At 28.1% G+C, this 20417-nt stretch overlaps 1 protein-coding gene across 1 annotated transcript in view; it reads left to right on the top strand.

The window, feature by feature from the left end:
- LOC129960536 (echinoderm microtubule-associated protein-like CG42247) overlaps nt 1-20417 on the top strand; it is a 93167-nt gene that overhangs the window by 50331 nt on the left and 22419 nt on the right. Inside the window, exons 5-11 of the mRNA XM_056074025.1 lie at nt 757-826; nt 2360-2461; nt 2734-2823; nt 15623-15757; nt 16996-17145; nt 19396-19524; nt 20030-20167. Of these exons, the coding sequence (XP_055930000.1) occupies nt 757-826; nt 2360-2461; nt 2734-2823; nt 15623-15757; nt 16996-17145; nt 19396-19524; nt 20030-20167 (814 nt within the window). The remainder of the gene's footprint in view (nt 1-756; nt 827-2359; nt 2462-2733; nt 2824-15622; nt 15758-16995; nt 17146-19395; nt 19525-20029; nt 20168-20417) is intronic.

Genomic DNA, 20417 nt, shown 5'->3' with positions numbered 1-20417 from the left:
TTATCTAAATAGAAGATTTTTCATAATTTAGTAAATGATTACGAAATATTTAACATTTATTTTTATCATCTTATACCCATCTACATCCTCAGGATTCAAATATTTAATAAAAGTCTATTTTTCAGTTTGAAATAGTAGCAATTATTTTCACTTTTTTGTAGAGTCTAGTTTTCTTTACTACGAACAATGAAATAGAAGCATTTTTAATGATTATTTTGAAACAGAAAAGTAAACTCTAAAAGAACCCTCCTATTTTATGTTCCAAATATCTATAAAACATCAAAATATTAATTATTTTTTTATCGATTTCAGATGAACAAAAATAAGTATACCTATTTACATATCTCATAAGGTTCTCCTTTTATTTTCTTAAATGATGGCACATTTTATCAAAGATTTTAAAATTTTCAACTTTTATGTTGACCTTATTTGAAAACAGACAAGAGTTCAGTTTTATTTCGATTATTTCTGAAAATATATTTTTATGCATTTATAAATTTTCTTTATTATTATTAATGCTAAGGTAGTTTAGTACTAAGTGCTAAATTTTTAACACAAATTACATTCATATTAAATTAAAAATGTATTTAATTTTAAAAGATTTTGTATTAAATTTGCTATGAAATGCTGAATCTGAGAATGTCAATTCAATTAAATTTTCCAAAAATAAAACTCTTCTTTGAAAAAGCATCGTTGAAAACTTTTAACAGCAGTTCTTTCATCAATTTTTTTCTTACTATTTTCATTTCCTTTTAGTATGGCTCTCCACACACACGACGACGTGCTGGCGACAGGACAAGGGACAGGAATCGATAACAAATCTCAGGTCCAGCTCTTTCTTTCTTTCGCTTTACTATTTGTTTAACTTGAAATTTCACAGCGGTACCTTCGTCACTGAAAGAGGATTGGATTTCCGCTTCTCGTCTCTCTTTTAGAAGATTCGTTAAAAGATTGAACGTGAAAGCGGAGTTACTCCATGTCAAAGAGAGGCGTTTTTTCGAGTTAAAGAAATGAGAGAATGAAAGTAATAGTTTAGCAATAGATTTTAGTTTTCCATTCAATTGAAGTTAGCTTTCTAGTCGCATGTTTAATGAATTAGAAAAGGTAATTGTTTTACGCTATTAAATTTCCGTGGATGATACTAAAATAACTTTATTTTCGAGCATAATTGTGTTTCCGTTTCAAGGTAAAAAAAGTAAAACTTTTACTTAGTTACAAAGTCGTATATTTTGCAGTGATGTGCATTTGCATTCAATTTCAATTCTTTTCAATAGTACGTACACGCATTTTACACACATTTTGCTACAATATTCATTAATTGCTCACAATTTTAATAATGCTTTTAAACATTCTGAAAATATTCGAACATATTCGGCGTAGTTCTGAATGTTACTTTATCTTTTCAATTTTGTTTGTCAGCATTTTCAAAATGAGAACTACAAAGCAGACTCGGCTCTTTTGAATTACAACATTTTATTCACATTTTTCTACAGTATTCATTCATTGTTCACAGTATTGATAATTAATTTTAATATTATTCCTGTAGTACAGTTTCGAATATTATTTTATTCTAAACTTCCTAACTTATTTGCGAACAACCATAAAAAGAGCTACAAATCAGGCTCAGCTTCAGTATAAGTATAAAACAATTTTAGCCCAAAAGTTAATTTGAAGTCACGGAACCGTTACTTCTGAGATATGATATTTATTGAAAATTGTCATTTCGATATATTTAGATATAAAGTTCTTTGAGTGTTACTTTTTTAAATCCGGCTAGTAACTTAAGAAATAGGAATGAACACCAAAACAGAAATGAGATTTTTTACAAAATATAGATTATACCGACGTTATTAAAAATTCAGGATACAGTCAGTGCAGTAATTTCTTTTGAAATCTTCGTTCTAAGATTTCAGAGCACTGCAGATTGTAAAAGATTTGAGCAGTTTGAAGAATATATGGAAATAAAAATGCTTGAAGAATAAGATAAATCCATATTGGAATATTTTGGACATTTATTGTTTTATATTTCATTACCGGTCTGATAGAATCGTTCTCCAGATTTTAGTACAAAATAAATAGTCTTGTATATGCCTCAGTCATCTCACTCATTTAGTAAAAAAATACAAAACGCGAGAACTGTTGTACAAAAAAAAAAAAAAATGTACAAAGAATTTTCATACAATACGATTTCAATTTTATTCAATTTATATTTTACCTTAAATTCACTTAAAGTTTATAAAATAAATCAACTAAAAATTAACAGGAAATTATTTAATAGAATATTCATTACCAAATCAAAAGATAAATAATATTTTTTTGTAAAAAAATATATTATTTAAACAATTCTTTTCGGTTTTAGGCTCATATTCGTGTTTGGAGAGCTGATGATTTAACAACACTAGCTGTTATAGGTCAAGGGAAACTAGAAAGTGATATTGTTGGAGCTGTATTTTCTTGGGAAGTAAGTCAGCGTTTTGTGATTTATGATTTGAAAATGTGGTCTCGAATAATTGAAAGATTCAGAACTCAATCTATAACGAGTTTTGAGTTCATTCAATCAGTTCAGACGATTCTTATGATCAGCTGCGTTTAAGTACTCACATTTTTAATTCTTTCCCTAAACGCAAAAGAGAAAAATATTTATTTAACAGTTTTTTCAATATTCTTATAAAAAATTTCTTTTTATTATATGCAATATATTTGAGATCTTTGTAGAAAATCAATTTTATTCAGGGTTCTATGATGATGATCCTGGAAGGACTTCAAGATACTGTCCTGTCTCTTTGGGATTGGCAGAATGATATGGAAGTGACTCGTTCGACGGTATGTTCAATCCAATTTAAATGTCAAAGAAAACTTATTAAATATTTATTAATTAAATTGTGGATTAAATAAATTACTTTTCCTTTTTTTCTCACCATTTCACAGTCAATATAAATACTTACTACGATTACTACTTAATAATAATTTTCATAAAATATTTCAAACAATACTGGCAGAACAAACCTCAAATGTAATGGATCAAGTGACTCAGTGTACAAGAATCACAAAGCGAATAAAACCATGGGTCTACATAAAATTTGAAATGTCAAAGAGATTTTTTTACATATTTATTGTTTCTATTTTTAGCTAATTGTTTTCAGTTTCTTTTTTCGGTTAATTAGTATCAAATGTTTTATTTGATATACATAGAAAAAATAAGCACAATAGTTTTCTAGCAGGTTGTGGGCGAAGCGTTAGTGAACGGAAGGCTTTCTTTAGTTGTAACTGGAAATCTAGAGACTGCAGAATCACTAGGAAACCCTATTTCAGAACATTTTTTTAAATCTCGAGCAATTAAAAAAAAATTCATATTTTTCAATTATTCAATTGAAAAAAGCAATGTTAGTTGGGTATCACAGTTAATCGAAGTATATCTTATTGTGTATATTTCTTCAGAATATATTATTTAACAAATTATGTTTCAATGTTATGCTTGCAACAGATAAATTCCCAAGAAAGAGGTTTTTTGGAATTTTCAAAAGACACATTTACCTGAGATGATACTAATATTTCCAAAAGCATGGAAGTTTGTGAATTTTTTCTAAAAAAACTCATAGTTTGAATTATCTTAAATCTGTCGCCGACATTTCAATGTTTTGATATCTAATAATAGTGAAAGAAGAAAACGATTCAATTCGAAAAAATAAGTTTCTTCCAAGATTTTGCGAGGATTACTTTCTTGGGGTATTTCCCATAAATAGTTCGCATTATTGTAGGGCGTGAAAGAAAACTACGACCGTGCAATTTTATATTTTGTTTAAAAGCTAAGACGTAGCAAAATTAGCTACGTTTTTATTACATGTAAAGTATTAATATTATCCCAGATAGCTTCATAAATATATACGCATATGCAGGCATGAGATTAAACTTTAATGTACTTATTTTACAAAAAGAATAAAGATTCAGTTAATGGATGAAACCTAATAACATCCTTTGGATCCCACATAGGTCATTTCCTTGAACACTATTCATCAAGCATCAAGAAATGAATAAATATTCAAATCTATTTATTTCTGGCCAATAATTTACTTATGATTTTTCAATTGGAAACCATCCACAGAATAATATTCTACAAATTATTAAAAATAATAAGATTTTTTATGGACGACTAGGGGGCCTCGTCCCGTTCTGATTATCCTTGAATCACGCAGGCCCTCAAGTTAGTGGACTTTCCTGAGATATTGATAGTCTTTCCTCCAGATAACAAAAGTAAAGGGAACTTTGAACAAAAAAGCCTAGTTCCAAATTTTTTTTTTTAAAAAAAGCTAATATTTTAACAAATTAAAATTCAGAAGAAATCTCCTATTATTTTAAACTTTTTTGACAGGAATGAAAAATTTAAACATGAAATTTAAAAAAAATCAACAAAGTAAATAAAAAGCTTCTTAAAATTGTTAAAAGGTACTTATTAATAAAATATTTCTTGCTGCTTAATTTTTAATAAATAAGGGTATCTTTAAAAACAATATTTTTAATGCTGCCTAATTTTGCCGGGATTTAATTCCAGCTCTAGATTTTACTCTTCACAATACAGCATAGAATTGACCGTGAAAACGTTGCACTTTGATTATTAATAATCAGACCACCTTTGTCAAAACTTTGACTCTGTGACTTATTGATGGTCATGGCGAAAGCTACTCACACTGGAAATGACAACATTTTCAATGTCAATGATATATCGGCATCAGGTTTTTGAATCAATAGTAATACATGGTATATAAACAATGGTGTCTTTTTCGTGACCCTTCAACACCTTAACATGCAAAATGTAACGCTCAATCTTTCTCTGACCACAAGTCGAGAACCATCCCTAGACGCCTCCTATTAAAAAAAAATAATGCAGAGTTTAACACACGTATAGTTTTAGTATTCAGAAGATTGCTATACTAGAGACAAAAAATTTCCGTTACTCGAAAAAGGTAAACAAAACCGAAAGTTATTCATTAGTGTTGCCACAAACGGTGTGCCTAAAAGCAGAATTAACAAACAATATTGTTTTAAACCCATTTGTTATTAATTTATAGTAAATTAAAGCTTTACTTTTCCTTTTTTGTCACCATTTCACTGAAATATGCTATATAAATACTTACTACGGCATAATAATAATTTTCATAAAATATTTCAAACAATACTGGCAGAAGAAATCTCAAATGTCATGGGTCAAGAGACACGGTATAACACCAATCACAATGCGAACAGAACGCAAGGACTACATAAATTTTTTTATATTACAGAAAAATAGTACCCGTCCATGGAATTAGAAACGGTGTCTACTATGAACACTTGTGAGGGCGAAATGGAAAATATCTGCTTTCATTAAGACATTTCTAGAAGAAGAACTTTTTACAATTTTTTTACTGTTTACAGAATATGAATTTATTTCAGTTGCAACTGTATTTAGAAAAATTTAATCCAAAAACGTTTTAAGCTTCATTGTTCTTTATCCACACCGATTATATGTAAGATAAGTTATAAACTACATATTTCTTGGATCTATAGAATATATCGGTTTTTATATAAAATTTAATCTAAAAAGCTTTTTAAGTTTCATTGTTCATTCTCCGCACCAGTTATATGCAAGATAAGTTATAAACTACATATTTCTTGGATCTATAGAATATATCGGTTTTTATATAAAATTTAATCTAAAAAGCTTTTTAAGTTTCATTGTTCATTCTCCGCACCAGTTATATGCAAGATAAGTTATAAACTACATATTTCTTGGATCTATAGAATATATCGGTTTTTATATAAAATTTAATCTAAAAAGCTTTTTAAGTTTCATTGTTCATTCTCCGCACCAGTTATATGCAAGATAAGTTATAAACTACATATTTCTTGGATCTATAGAATATATCGGTTTTTATATAAAATTTAATCTAAAAAGCTTTTTAAGTTTCATTGTTCATTCTCCGCACCAGTTATATGCAAGATAAGTTATAAACTACATATTTCTTGGATCTATAGAATATATCGGTTTTTATATAAAATTTAATCTAAAAAGCTTTTTAAGTTTCATTGTTCATTCTCCGCACCAGTTATATGCAAGATAAGTTATAAACTACATATTTCTTGGATCTATAGAATATATCGGTTTTTATATAAAATTTAATCTAAAAAGCTTTTTAAGTTTCATTGTTCATTCTCCGCACCAGTTATATGCAAGATAAGTTATAAACTACATATTTCTTGGATCTATAGAATATATCGGTTACGAAGAAACTTCATTTTTAGTTTTCGGCTCTCATTGAAGAAACAGCTGAGCCTTCCAATTACCCTTGCAACTCCTCATCGAGGAGTAGTCGGGAATTAGTTTGTATCAAAACTCAATTTTTTTTTTTTTTTTGCATTTAAAATATTTTATTATATTAAAGGAATAAATTATAAATCTAAAAAAAAACCCTGCAGCGTTCCCATTCACAGATCATACTTATTCCTTCAAATCACAAAATAATAATATTTTCTAAAAAAGATTTTACCATGAAATACACATGATATTATCTTTCAAGTATGAAAATCCGTTATTAATTATAATTTAAAACATATTATTGGTTCAGTTGTTTCTTATTATTTCAAATATATTTTCTTCGAATCAATTCAACATTGTAATCAGAAGCTAAAATACGTGTAATCTAATTATTTCACATTTTCATGGGTAATTGGGGGTTTCATATAAGTAAGGCTGGTTAATTAATGAATTATTTTGAAAAAAAAAAGACATTGTTATACGAATCCTACATAACAAATGAATACACATTCGCAATAATATAATCTTTTTTAATCAAATAATATAGTGTCAAATTGAAAAAAAAAAAAAAAGACAGCGTTTACAAAATTCTTCTCTACTTTCCCCTATGACTCTAACTATAAAAGCATCAATGCTAATGTTTTCAATTAGTGAACTGTTTCTATTTTTATGTTTATTTCCGTTTTAAAGAAGATAATCTTATTAAAATTCATGCCATTGAAAGCTTTTGATAGTTTAGAAATAGCAATGAAAATGCATTGTCTGATATGCTTTTTGTTTTGGGAAAATTCTTAACATTAAATATTAGAATTTATTGATTTAAGTGGTAAAATCTCTTAGGATTATGTTACTCTTAAACATAATCACTACCAGATTTAATTTCACCATAGTAATGGAAGCTATACATGATCTGAAAGTCATTTAATCTTCCTGTTACATGTCCAGGAACTAATGATCGGAAGCTTAACACATTACGTTCCAGATAGTTCCGATTTCCGGTGAATGTTATCAACCCCAGGGAGGCAATATCATTTATTACTATGATGGAGCATGATTTGCTGAGAAATGTGTGTCAAAATCTTTGCAAGTTTTTTGTTTGTCTCTCAGCCCCCGAAGAATTATTTCAGATTTTCCCAGACTGAAGAATTCTTACATTATTTTGATGAATGTATTTAAAGACCTTTACTTTGTTCTAATACGACTTTCATGTTCTATTAATTAACATGCTATAGATGAAGAATCACTTGATATCTGAATGACTAAGTCTTCTAAGAGAAAGAAACAAACATCAGCATTGTGTGAATGTTCAGCATTTTCCTAGACTGTCATCTTTCATATTTTGCCTTGACAATAATTAATTATTATATTAGGTACTTTAATGGATAAATGAATACGCTGCTAATAAAGATTTTCAGTTTTTTTTTTCAAATATGATATATTATATTCAGATAATTTATAGGCAAAAGATGTATTTAAATCAGAATAATAGACACAAAAATGAGAAATTAAGATTCATATTAGATTCAATATTTCCTTCGATTTTCGAATGAAATTTCTGAAGTATTTATTATAAAAATGGCTATAAAAATATTTCTTTTCTAACTTTTTCATTTTTGAAAGAAATGAATTAAACTTGTTTTATGTCAAAAACATTGATTTTCGATGTTGGAAAGTTCGTTTTTTTTATATACATAATGAGAAATTTATCTGTCAACATTATGCGTTTATCAAATAAGTTTCACAGCATATAAGGAGTGTATATTTCACTGAATAAGTCTTCTGTGATATAGAAACAAACATCAGTGTTGTGTGAATGTTCAATACTATATTTTCTAGACTATCAATTATTCTTTCATACTTTAGCTTGACAATTATTAATTATTATATTAAGTATTTTAATGAAAGAATAAATACGCTGCTTTTGAAGATACGATCTACTATATATAGAGGATTTATTGACAAATTATATAGAATCATTTGATATCGAATTAACCTCGGAAACATACGAATTCAAATAACCGCATCTCTCTATCTATATATGTGTGTCAAAATATATTAGTTACTTAAATAAAATTACAGGGAATGGGCCAAGACGCTAATTCAAAAGGAAATTAAAAAAAAAGAATAGTGTTTAAAGATATTTATGTAAAGTAGCGACAACAATATTTTTAGTTTAAATTTGAGCTTCTTTTATAATAATAGCAATTTAAATCGCTGTATGTCTATCCGTTGTAAAATTTGATGTAGATTTCAATTAAATAAGAAAAAAAACATCTGAATCAATATAGAACGATCAGGCTCATACTATTTTTATCATCAAAAACTATTCACAGAAAATTTGGAAATCAAACGGATGAACGCTTCTCCTTCATCTAACTTTAGCACGCTCAATTATATTGCTTAACATTATTCAAATTAATACTAACACTTGCAAGGTAACTTTATATTTAACTCGATTTTCTCAGACTAGAAGTGAGGAAATATTAATTTACTTCTCTATTTTCCAAAAATGGCGAAAATCTATTTAAATTTGTTAAAAAAAAATGACATAAAAGAAAATAACAATAAGAAAATTTGAGAAAAAGGCAATTGAACTAGAAACAGTATTTTTTAAAATTTTTTGGCTTAAGTTTTATTGCTTACTATAATTATAAGAAAAATTTGGTTTTTCATGTCTTCCAAATTTATATAAATTTATGCAATTTATATTAGTTCATTTATACACATAACATATGACATACTTAATTTATACACATAACATATGCACTATGTGGTCGAAAAAATCTGGGCATTTTTGAATTTATATATTTTTTAGGATTTCAGCAGATAGGCTGGACGCGCTGTCACGTAAATTCAACCATATAAAAAATATACTTGAACTCATATTTTCCTTTCGTTCCCGGAGGTATTTAAAGATAGACCAAAAATGGATGAGGGAGAAAAAGATTTGAGCTCACCCCATTTCTCAGAAAGTAGATAAAGATGTGAAATTTTACTCAGCGGTTTTATTTAATTAGAAAAACACATATGCATTTTTATAAAAATGGCTCATTAAATTCAAAAAATATACAGGTTTTTATCAAAGATCTAAAATCTTTTGCATTTAAAATGTCGAATTTTCAGTCAAATTACGCAAACATAATATGTGGTAAAGCATTATTAAAGCATTATATTTTAATCTCAAATAAATTTTATAAATATTTAAGGAAATGTGAATATTTTTAGTTAATGATTTTTAATTGCATAGATGCGAAATATAGCATATTTTTCTTTTCATAATTTCAAAGCCGAATATAAGAAGAACTTCCATAAAAAATCTAAGATTAATATCTTTGTAATTGAGAAAGATATCGATAATGTAATGAATTAAATGTCAGTCCAAGAGAATCAAAATTATGAAGAGTTTTCTTCAGATGGATAATCTTTAAGCTTGTGAATAAACGATTAGTTATGCTAAGTTCTACACAAGTTTAGAAATAACTAAATATACTTTTAAATTCAAAAATTAGGAATGTAACATAAATTGCAGTACATTAGTCGTCATAAATAACAACAATATTATTATGTTATTTATTGCTTTATGGCTCCCATCGACCGCGATTAAACTCCTTCCGCTAGAATTACATTCGGTCATTAGAGTGATGGTAACTCAGTGCAATTATTAGGCCATCAGATGGTGTCAAAATGCGGTGGAGACCCTTCAGATTACGTAAGCCATTTCCGCAAAGAGTTAATTTAATTCTTATTTATAATAGTAATACTTGTATGAAAAATATAATGATTACATAATAATGATTAAAATCATCCTAAAACTATTCTTAATGCATGAAATGATTCCCAAAACAATCCCAAACAATCACAAAATGCGAATATCCCAAAACAATCTGATTTGAAATAGATTATGATATTCGGCAATTTTTTTTAATTTGAAAAGTTTTTTTTTAATTTAAAAAGTTTAATTTGAAAGTGATTTATTTATTTACTAGACGTCTTTGGTGATCAACTCATTCGCCCATCTAATTATTAGTTACAAAATTCAAAAGTTGTTTATAGTAGTCATTTTTGCCATACTTTATGCTAATAATTTAAAATTAAAGCTTTCATTTGAAATTTCTGAACATAATGAATTGTTTTGAGTGGATGTGTAAAAACTATGGATAAAATAGAAGATTCCAAAAATGACGACGATAAACCAAATATAAAAAGTGTGCAATTAATTCCAAAATCGAAACTGAATTCAATCCTTTTCATGCATTAAGAAGCAAAAATAAATAGCCTTCAGGGGTATTTCGATTCATTCTTCAGTATCAGACACTTAGTAAATAAAAACTGTTGTTAAGAGAATTGTAAATAAATGCATTTATCATTTCTAAAATATTGATTTAAATTTCTTGCTACACTATTGAAAGAATTTGATATGCAGTTTCATTTCAGATAAAAAGTATAAAAAACAAACAAAAAGAAGTATTATTTCAAATAAAAAAAATTGCTATAGTCCTTATAACTCGGACTACTATTAGAGAGTATTTAAAAGATAATTATGTGCAATTAGAAAATGTTTGTATATTTATAAAATAAAACAGTTATGTAGGCAGACAAAATTACTTAAATGCTATTTTATTTTAATGTTTAATTTTCTGTTCCACTCTATTTGCGGTTTCTTAAATGAATTTGCTGAAAGTTTGGTTTAGCTTATAATTTGATACAAAACTAAATATTTAATGCAGACTATTAAAAAATGCGCATGAAGTTTAATATAAATAGATAGATTCATAAAATATTCAATTTTCTTATAGAAAATCATTTTAATGGTAGAAATATCCCTTTTACACCTCTTCTATCCTCTAATTTTCGTCCTTTTGTCTCGAGTGAAATGTATATAAATTTTTGCTCTTGAATGACTTGGGCAGTAGATCACCATAATTAAAAACATTGTAAAGATATAGACCAAACATCGTACAGTGCTTAAACCATTATTTTTAGGATAAGCGTTTATATTTAAAAAAATATATAAATAAGATTTGTGCGACAAATATTACGGAAATGAGTGGTCAAAGTCATTGAAAATTTTTCTTAATTTTTAAATGACTAAAATTTGAAACAAAACTTCAAAAAAAAATATACAGCTCCGAAATGCACATTCTCATCTTCAAAAGAACGTGAATTTCATAGTTCCGGGTTCAATGATTTCTTCAGATCAGTAACAGACATAGAGACTATCATCTTGAGAGGTATTAGAAATGAATTATTATTTTTATGGTATCTTCAGTTTGCAAATATTAATACATAAATTAGATTAGTTCAGTTAGACAAATATCAGAAACGTCATTCTGAATATGCAGACTGTTTTATAGTTGCAATATCTATCTATATCTATCTATCTATCTATCTATCTATATGTATGTATGTATATATATATATAGAGAGAGAGAAAGAGAGAGAGAGAGAGAGAGAAAGAGAGAGAGAGAGAAAGAGAGAGAGAGAGAGATAATTAATTTGAGTTTAAGTGAGAGAAGTAAAAATAAAATACAATAAAGGGAAGAAAACAGGAGTATACTTTATATTGCATTGGGAATAAACAGATCAATGTTTTCCTAAATTCAATTCCTTTATTTTTATTGTTTGAATTTGTCATTTCACCAACAGAATGAATATGTAATCAACAATGAAATGTACGTAAAATCACATTTTAGCGTTATAGGTACAAAAATGGGAATATTAGATTCAATATTTCCTTCGATTTTTGAATGAGATTTCTGAAGTATTTACTATAAAAATTGCTGAAAAAGTATTTATTTTTCTAGTTCCTTAATTTTTGAAAAAATGCATTAAACTTCTTTTATGACAAAAACATTGATTTTCGACGATGGAAAGTTCGTTTTTTTATATACATAATGAGAATTTTAACTGTCATCATTATCCGTTTATCAAATACGTTTCACTGCATATAATGAGGTTGTCTAAGAACGGTAACAGCCTCGGTGGCAATCATAATCATTTGACGATCGATATTTCACGACATTAAATCGGAGTCGTCTGTCCCATTTATTGGCCTGAGAATAAAAGCGGCCACAGTTTCAGGAGATTAAATAAGGTTCCCTCTAGAAATTATAGCCAAAAATAACATTTAATCGGAGAAGGTTGTTAGAGTTAAAAAGTAAAATGCTGTATTCATAGAAACCTTTGTTCATAGATTTGTATTTATGGAAATAACCCCTTTAGAGGACATTTAACACTCATGTAGATAAAATTTAGCTAATTTATTGGACCCTTTTTACCAAAAGAAATGTCACTTTGTGAAAAAAATTTTTTAATCAATTATCCGTAACATGAGCTCTTATTAAAATAGATGGTCATTTCGTTTGATTTTAACCTGATTAAAAAGGTAATTTAATGACAAATTCATATTTGACTTAAAAGACTCAGATATAAATGAAATATAAGCTGATATCATATGAAGCTATATATGATTCATCGACAAAAGAGTATGCCTATGTAGAAATTGAAAAAAAATGAAGGAAAAAAATGCAATAACTATTGTAAAAGTCTCGTTATGGACTTCAAGTGCTAACTCCCCACTTTCTTTGTCTTTAATGACATAATTCGTAGATTGCTTTAAGAATATGAGGAAAAATAAAATTAATAAAGCATCCAAATCTGAATAAAATAAGCATTTAAAGTTTCTGAGTGGAATATAGGGCATATCTTTGTAAAAATCAAATAAGTGACAAGAATTAGTAGGGGTATATTACTAGATCAGCATTAGGTATTAGCAGAAACCTGAAGCAGTCAATAAATAGAAATTTCAGATTACGTTTTAACTAATTTCCTTGATGAAAACATTTTGTTTCGAAGTAGTAAACACTTGCGTTGGAATATAAGTAAACTTATCTTCTCTTTGTTGTACAAAATATTGTTATAACCATATTGTTAGAACAAAATACTTATGCTATAAACGGACGTTTCGTGATATCTAAGCAAAAATTTATAGGAATCTCCCAATTGAACATAGAAAGTGGATTGAGAAAGATGATTTATTAGGGAGTGGAATTTTCCCCCTTCTAACCCTAATATGGTACTCTAATCGATAAGACAGAATAATGATGCCTATCTTGTATAGGTATGTTTAAAAATGTTTTATGTTTAATTTTTTATGTTTTAAAAAAATCAATTTTGGTAAATACTTGAAAATTATTAAAAGAGTCTATGTAATGTAACCTTGCGCCTACTTTTTTTTATCAGCTTTAAGGGATTGAAATAGAGGGTGGGTCAACATTTCAGAACTAATGGAAAATGAAAAGAATTGGATGCTAACACACCCTGCACTTAATGTATGAAATTTTTTTTCCAGTGTGTTTAACATTCGTTTTTACCAATTAGATTTTATTCTTTAAACTAAGGCAAAGTAGAAGTAAATTTAAACACAAAATCCATTTTTTTCATATGTACATGCATTTAAATAACTGTAAAGCAAGGCTTAATGGTTTCCCATAAGATACTATTTTCCTAGTGGCATAAGATTTCCCTACTTCCTTTTCTATCAGATATCATTCGCTTCGATCAAAGTTAGAAAATTAATTAAAAAAATGAAGCATTTATAAATAATTATCATATTAAATAATTCATTCGTTATTGTTATCAAATAACACAATTTAAAATAATAATACAGCTTATATCAATTGATTGTTTAAGTTCAAGAAGATTTTCTAAACAATTTTTCTAACAACTATCGAAGAATCTGAAATAATCAGGAGCTATGAAAATTTTCTAATCGATTCCAATTTGGACAAATCGCCGATTTTCTTCAAAAATGTGAAGATCCCTTCACATTTTTGGTGAACATAGATATCAAATTGCATTTATCTATCTGAAACTACGAATTTAACATTTTCTTTTTGTTACTTTCCTTTCCTGCTTGATATTTCTGTCACTAGATGTTTTACATATTTATTTGGTTATTTCCAAATATTCGATATCAGATTTAAAAAATGGTTCAACAATCATTATAAAAAGGGTGGAATAATGAGCTTATAAAAATTTTAAATAATACTAGACTTATTGAAATAAAGAAATAACTTTTATATTTTTATTCAGATGACGATAAAGAGCTTATGAATTAAAAGACTGAAATAGATGCTCCTGTTATTCAAGCATGACACATCAACTGTTCTTTATTCCATGTGAACTCTCATAAATTTATAGTAAACAGTCTTTTGCTGTAATTGCATTAAATTAATCAGCTGATACATGAGAATAAAAACCACAGGAAGAGGACATTCATTCTTTCGTGCACTTTTAATTTTGCTAATTTTTTTATTATTAAGGTGGAGTCATTGAAAATATCACAATTCAAGATAACTAAATTCAAAAGATCATAATTAAGGTATGGGTGTGGTGTGGTAGTAATCAAGGTAATGAAAAGAAATAATATATATAGGCAATTAGAAAACATAACACATGATCATAATGTCCCCGAGGTAGAAAGACGGATTAAGATTGCGTGACACTGTAACAATCCGTGACTTTGTTTCATATTGATGCAAGCATCACTTCGATACTTTATATCAAGTTGATGCAGTGCCACCCAACTCGAACAGAGATTAGTTGTTGATACTGATACGAATAAGATTCCAAACTGATAATTCGCTGATTCCGAAGAGATGCTTCGCTTGCTGACGATATGGGCTTCATTTTGCCAGTGATTGACGGGAGGTTGAGAAGAGAATAGGAAAGATTTCTCAGATATAATTAATTTAAACCATGTAGATTCTTCAGTGATATTCACTTTTATATGGGATAAAGGACACATTTGGCTTGGGATGAAATATATAATTACAAGAAAACCACCGCGCATGTTAATAGCGTCGTCGAGACAGTAGCGAATTGGAATATATCGACTTACCATTTTGTGTCAGATTGGTATAGTATCACCCAACTGAAACGTATCAAGTAGATTATCAATCGAGTCTAAACACTGATACCGAGTATCAGGTACTTTTTTTATGATATCAGTTTAGTACATTACAAACATTTGGTAACTTGATACAAAGTATCAAATTGATGCAGTATCACCCAACCTTAATTATAGTCACTTTGCGGTTTAAAAAAAGCTTCGTAATGTAGAGTTTGTCCTAATTAGCTGATTTAGTGAACAGAAATTATTGACAAATTCTTCTTCTATGTATCTAGCAATTTTTAAAGGCGCATACCATTAAAAATATTTAAGTATTCATTTCCATGTTGCTAACATTTTAAACATTTCACTGAGTTTTCATTTTGCCATAGCACAAATTATATAATAAAACGTAATTTCAAACAATTTTCTGACTAAAGACAGGGCAATCTCTCCTTGGAGGAGCTTTTCATCCTTTGGAAGACGACATTATAGTAACTTATGGCAGGCAACATTTAGCATTCTGGTTAAAAGATGGAAATGGCGTCTTGAACAGGAAAGATCCATTATCTGCGGTAAGTGCAATTTATACCATACAAGTACCTGGATTTCCTCAGAATTTAAATGCTTTCATGCAAAATATTTTTACTGTAAAAATGAATTTTGTATCAATTATTATAATACACCCTTTCCTTTAACTAGACCACACCACTTGATTGACTGTTCATGGACCTAAGTCACTTGTAATGGCGTGTTATGGGTGTGGTTAAATAACTACTTTAAACCAATGAAAAAAATCCAGATGATATAAAATGAAAATTCTAAAAAAAAAAAAAAAAAAAAAAAAAAAAAAAAAAAAAAGGGTTGAGTAGATCAGAATTTTTCTGTATTTGAAAACAATTTGCACTAAATTTTAAAGAATTAATAACAATTGAAGAAAAGCAAATTGAAGAGAAAGCAATTTGGTGTCGATGCAGGGATAAAATTTTAAACTTTTAAGTTGCATTAAAATATTTCTTTTAATATAATTTGCTCCTAAAGTTACTGCTGAAAAACATAACAATTTGAGTTAATTTCTAAATAATTGAATATTTAATAAAATTTTTAACCTTGAAAAGTTGACGGTGTTTTTTCTTTTGACCTAAAGAATAAGTGTGGAAAATTTGATTGAAATTGTCTTAGTTATTTGAAGAGATGTGAAACATATATACATACATAGTCAGCTGCAATGATTTTTATTTAATGGGATAATATACTAGATAATCTAACTAATGACACAATAGGAAGCTTTGATTATTATTTTTCTATAAGAACTCGTAACTAACTTTGAATCTGATTTCTTAAAATTATATTTAGCTCATAAGCTTGCAAGCTTTTTATAACTATGAAATTATCTATTAATTTGAAACATGTAATTACAAAATTTGCTCTGAAAATTTTCAATGTGTTTTGAAATCTCTCCTTATTAATCAGTTTATTTCAAGATTTATAACCTGATATTAAAACAAATTTAATAAACATTTCAATGTTATTTTTATTTTAAATTTGACATTGTCATTTCTTTTCATCAAAATAATACTTAATGCTACATATTAAATGTTGCATCGGTTTCATTACTGATTTCATTTATTCACCTTCATATTTAGAATTTATTTTTCATAAAGTAGTGAAGGATATATTTTTTACCTGCATTTTAATAAATTAATTTAATATGTGTCTTGATGCATTAAAAGTTCCATCAGAGCTTAAAATCAATGAAAGTAATGAAGGGGTTATCGCGTTTTATTTAATGTGCAGTTATTTCTATTTCCAGGGAAGATCTGGCACAAATTTTCTTTCCATGGAGTTTTTGTCAGATGGCAGATTAGTCACTGGGAACTCCAGAGGTTTCATTACTGTATGGGGTCTTAGCGAAGACTCGGGAAAAGTATTTTTTATCCAAAAAGAATTTAAAGCTCATGATGTAAGTATAAAAATACTGTAAATACTTTATAATTTGATTTTTTTGGTAAACATTAGTCAATCCTTAACTTAAAAAACAAACAACTTTATTTTTTATTTCTGAAAGGAGTTACAAATTCAAACAGTGACCTTATGAAAGTATTCGAGAGAGACGCAAAAAGACGTGACTTATAAAGTGGTCTAAGTTTCTAGGTGTTTTGATCGATTGCTTTAGAAGTAGTTCGTTTCCTTTTCAGATTTAGGAACTAGAAACTTGGGTTATTTATTTTGAGTAAAGAGTAAAATTGGTGGTGCATTATTTTGAAAAGATAAATATCAGTTAATTATTTTGACAGAAAGAGCATTTCAAGGCTAGAAATACACCTATGAAGATAATTTAAGTTTGAATATCCGTAAATAGGGCTCTGTTGATGACTTACCTCATACCACTTTCTCTCACTGAAAAACAGCATATTCATCGCTTATATACAAATATAGAAAAAGACTTCAATCGGGGCAATAATAATAAATTGTCGGGGAAATAATTCGGGGTAACAACAATAATAACTTCAATAAGTTGGGTTATTTCTTTTAAATAAGAGTAAAATTGGTGGTGCATTATCTTGAAAAAATACTATTTTGGCTGAAAGAGCATTTCAAGGCTAGAAATACACCTGTGAAGACAACTTAATTTTGGATGTTGGTAAATAGGGCTCTGTGGATGACTTGCCACATACCACTTTCTCTCAATGAAAAATGGTATATTCATCTCTTATATACAAGTATGAAAAAAGACTTAAATCACACACATAATAAGCCGCATCAAGTTAAAACTTTCATATCAAAGTAATATTTATTTCAAAGTGATTCATTTTCAAGGTAAATGTCTGCCTGGCACACTTTTGCTACTAGTGAAACTTCAGTGTTTCTGTTTAAAAAAATCCTTCAATGTTTCTGTTAAATCTCTAAAAAGAAATGAAATTAAAATTAATAACGGGAAATTTCTATGATATTTGATACTAAACGCCTCAACCTGTTTATTAACGTTTTACAATATCATTTTCAATGTACCATTGAAGTGTCTGTGTGTTCACCATATAAACGAACAGAGTAAGAGCTAAAATATTTTTTCCACCCAAACTTTAGCATTTGTTAAGCACTGAAAAACTATAGCATAGTCCTTTAAATTTATTTTATCATGATTTTATAAAGTATATGCATTGCATTGATTTTACAAAAAATGTAAATTATTAGCTAATCCAGGATCATCGGACAAAGCCGAAACTTGCCATTCTACCGTAAGTGATTTGAGCAAGAATGCATTATATATTTATTCAATATTTTTATATATCATAGCATATTTAATCTGTTAATGTACTCCAGGAAGTAAGTGGCATTCGTCAATTATTAATAATGCAAACATTCCAAATGTGGAAAAAATGGTAAGTAATCTCTTTTCAAATAATCTTTTCAATTCTATCTAATTCGATCTAATCACCTTTGATCTACAAGTATCAAAGTTGACTGGAAAATGATGGCTTGGTTTCGTTGTCAGATGAAAAATACTACTTGTTTAAATGTTCAATATTCAGAGAAGGCCCCCGCAAACTTTGGAGCTTGACAAGAATCATGATATGCATCAGCTTCTTTAATCTTTAACACTATGTCTGGAACCTTTGGAAACTTTGAAACCGTGGCAATGAAGCATATAAAATATCGGGAATGCTTATATCTCTACTTTCCCATATATTTCCACAATAGGCGGGTTTTATGTTAGGCTTTGTCGCATATTGAAGAAAATAGAGTATATGTTTTGGAACAACAGCTATTTATTTTGATGGATTAAACTCAAAAATTAGACAAATCTTCTATCTAAGTGTATTATTTCCACATAGAATTTCGTTTGTCTAACTTATTGTGGCTTTGATTTTCATATTTACATATATTTTCATATGCGATTGTTGTAAAATCAGTAAAATAATATTACCTGCTTAATATGTTCTATTGTTGAATTATTGTGTTCTCTATCACATAGGCAAAGATTGACAGACACAAATAATTCCAGAAATGTTTTTTTCGAAATCAGAATGATTTTAAACATCAAAGAATCGAGATCGGTTTTTGCAACACTTTCGCTTTGTGAACTCTGTATACGAGAAAGTAAAAATAGCTTCAAAGACTGAAACAATGCTTGAAGAGCCTTAGTTTCCTAAATGTAATGCCCCAATTTTTTAGCTTTTCTCTTATCAACAGTGCATTTATGTGTTTTCAGGGCGAAGTAACTGCTCTGCTTCCATTACCAGAAGGTGTCTTGATATCTGGTAGCAGTGCTATTGATCAAGAAGGGGAGATTCGTGTATGGGATACTTCGAAAAAATTTTCTGGGCTAGCATCTGCAGTGGTAAGTTGTACAATTTTCAAGAAATTTTGCAGCATCTACACAAAATTCGATTCTTTTACCATATAAATTCAAATATATATTTTTGCGATAATTTTTTTTTTATTTGTATGAGTTTAGAATTGAAATCGTTTGTCTTTTGACTTCTACTTTTTTTTACTTCAGTAAAACGCCAGGAAAAGTGCGTTCTCTATTTCATGTTCAATAAGTTCAACAAATTAAAGGCAAAAAAAAAAAAAAAAAAAAAAAGAAACGAAATCTGAAAATTTTTCTTTTAAATATAAATTTTTTAAGGACATGTTTTTTTAAATAAAATATATTTCTTCAAATAATGAACAAACTTTATTTTCATTTCATTAAAATGCATTTTTACTTAAATCACAAAGAGCAATATAGTTATTTACATAAGGTATATTTAAATCAAACGGGAGTTACTCTTTAGAAATAAACTGCCTTTTATCTCTTAAAAATGATTCTTTTATGACTTAAGCTGTGCTGTTCCTTTCAGCTTCCAACCGGATCCGGAGGAGTGACATCTCTCTGTCCCCAGAAGACTGTGACTAACGAGTGGGAAGTCTTTGTAGGGACAAATAAGAATGTCATTTTAGAAGGTTCCGTCATGTGGGCGTTGAACCCTGTTGTTCACGTGAGTAATTTACATGTTAAATTTACGTAATATTTATTTTCTTATATGCATAGTTGAGAAATCCTTCTTTATTTGAATAATATTGGAATGAAGATTGTTATATTTATCAGCAGGAAATGAACTGAAACAAAAGGCAAACTATTCTATCCATGAAAAACATTAATCATTGTTTTCAGATTCATTTCGTGAGCCGATTAAATTCTAAATAATTGTAATAGTTAATAAAAACATCTATTATTAAATCTGCAAT

This window comes from Argiope bruennichi, chromosome X2, assembly GCF_947563725.1.
Source record: "Argiope bruennichi chromosome X2, qqArgBrue1.1, whole genome shotgun sequence".
Taxonomy (NCBI): Eukaryota; Metazoa; Arthropoda; class Arachnida; order Araneae; family Araneidae; genus Argiope; species Argiope bruennichi.
Note: the sequence above shows the minus strand (reverse complement) of the source record. Positions and strands in the feature narration are given on the sequence as shown.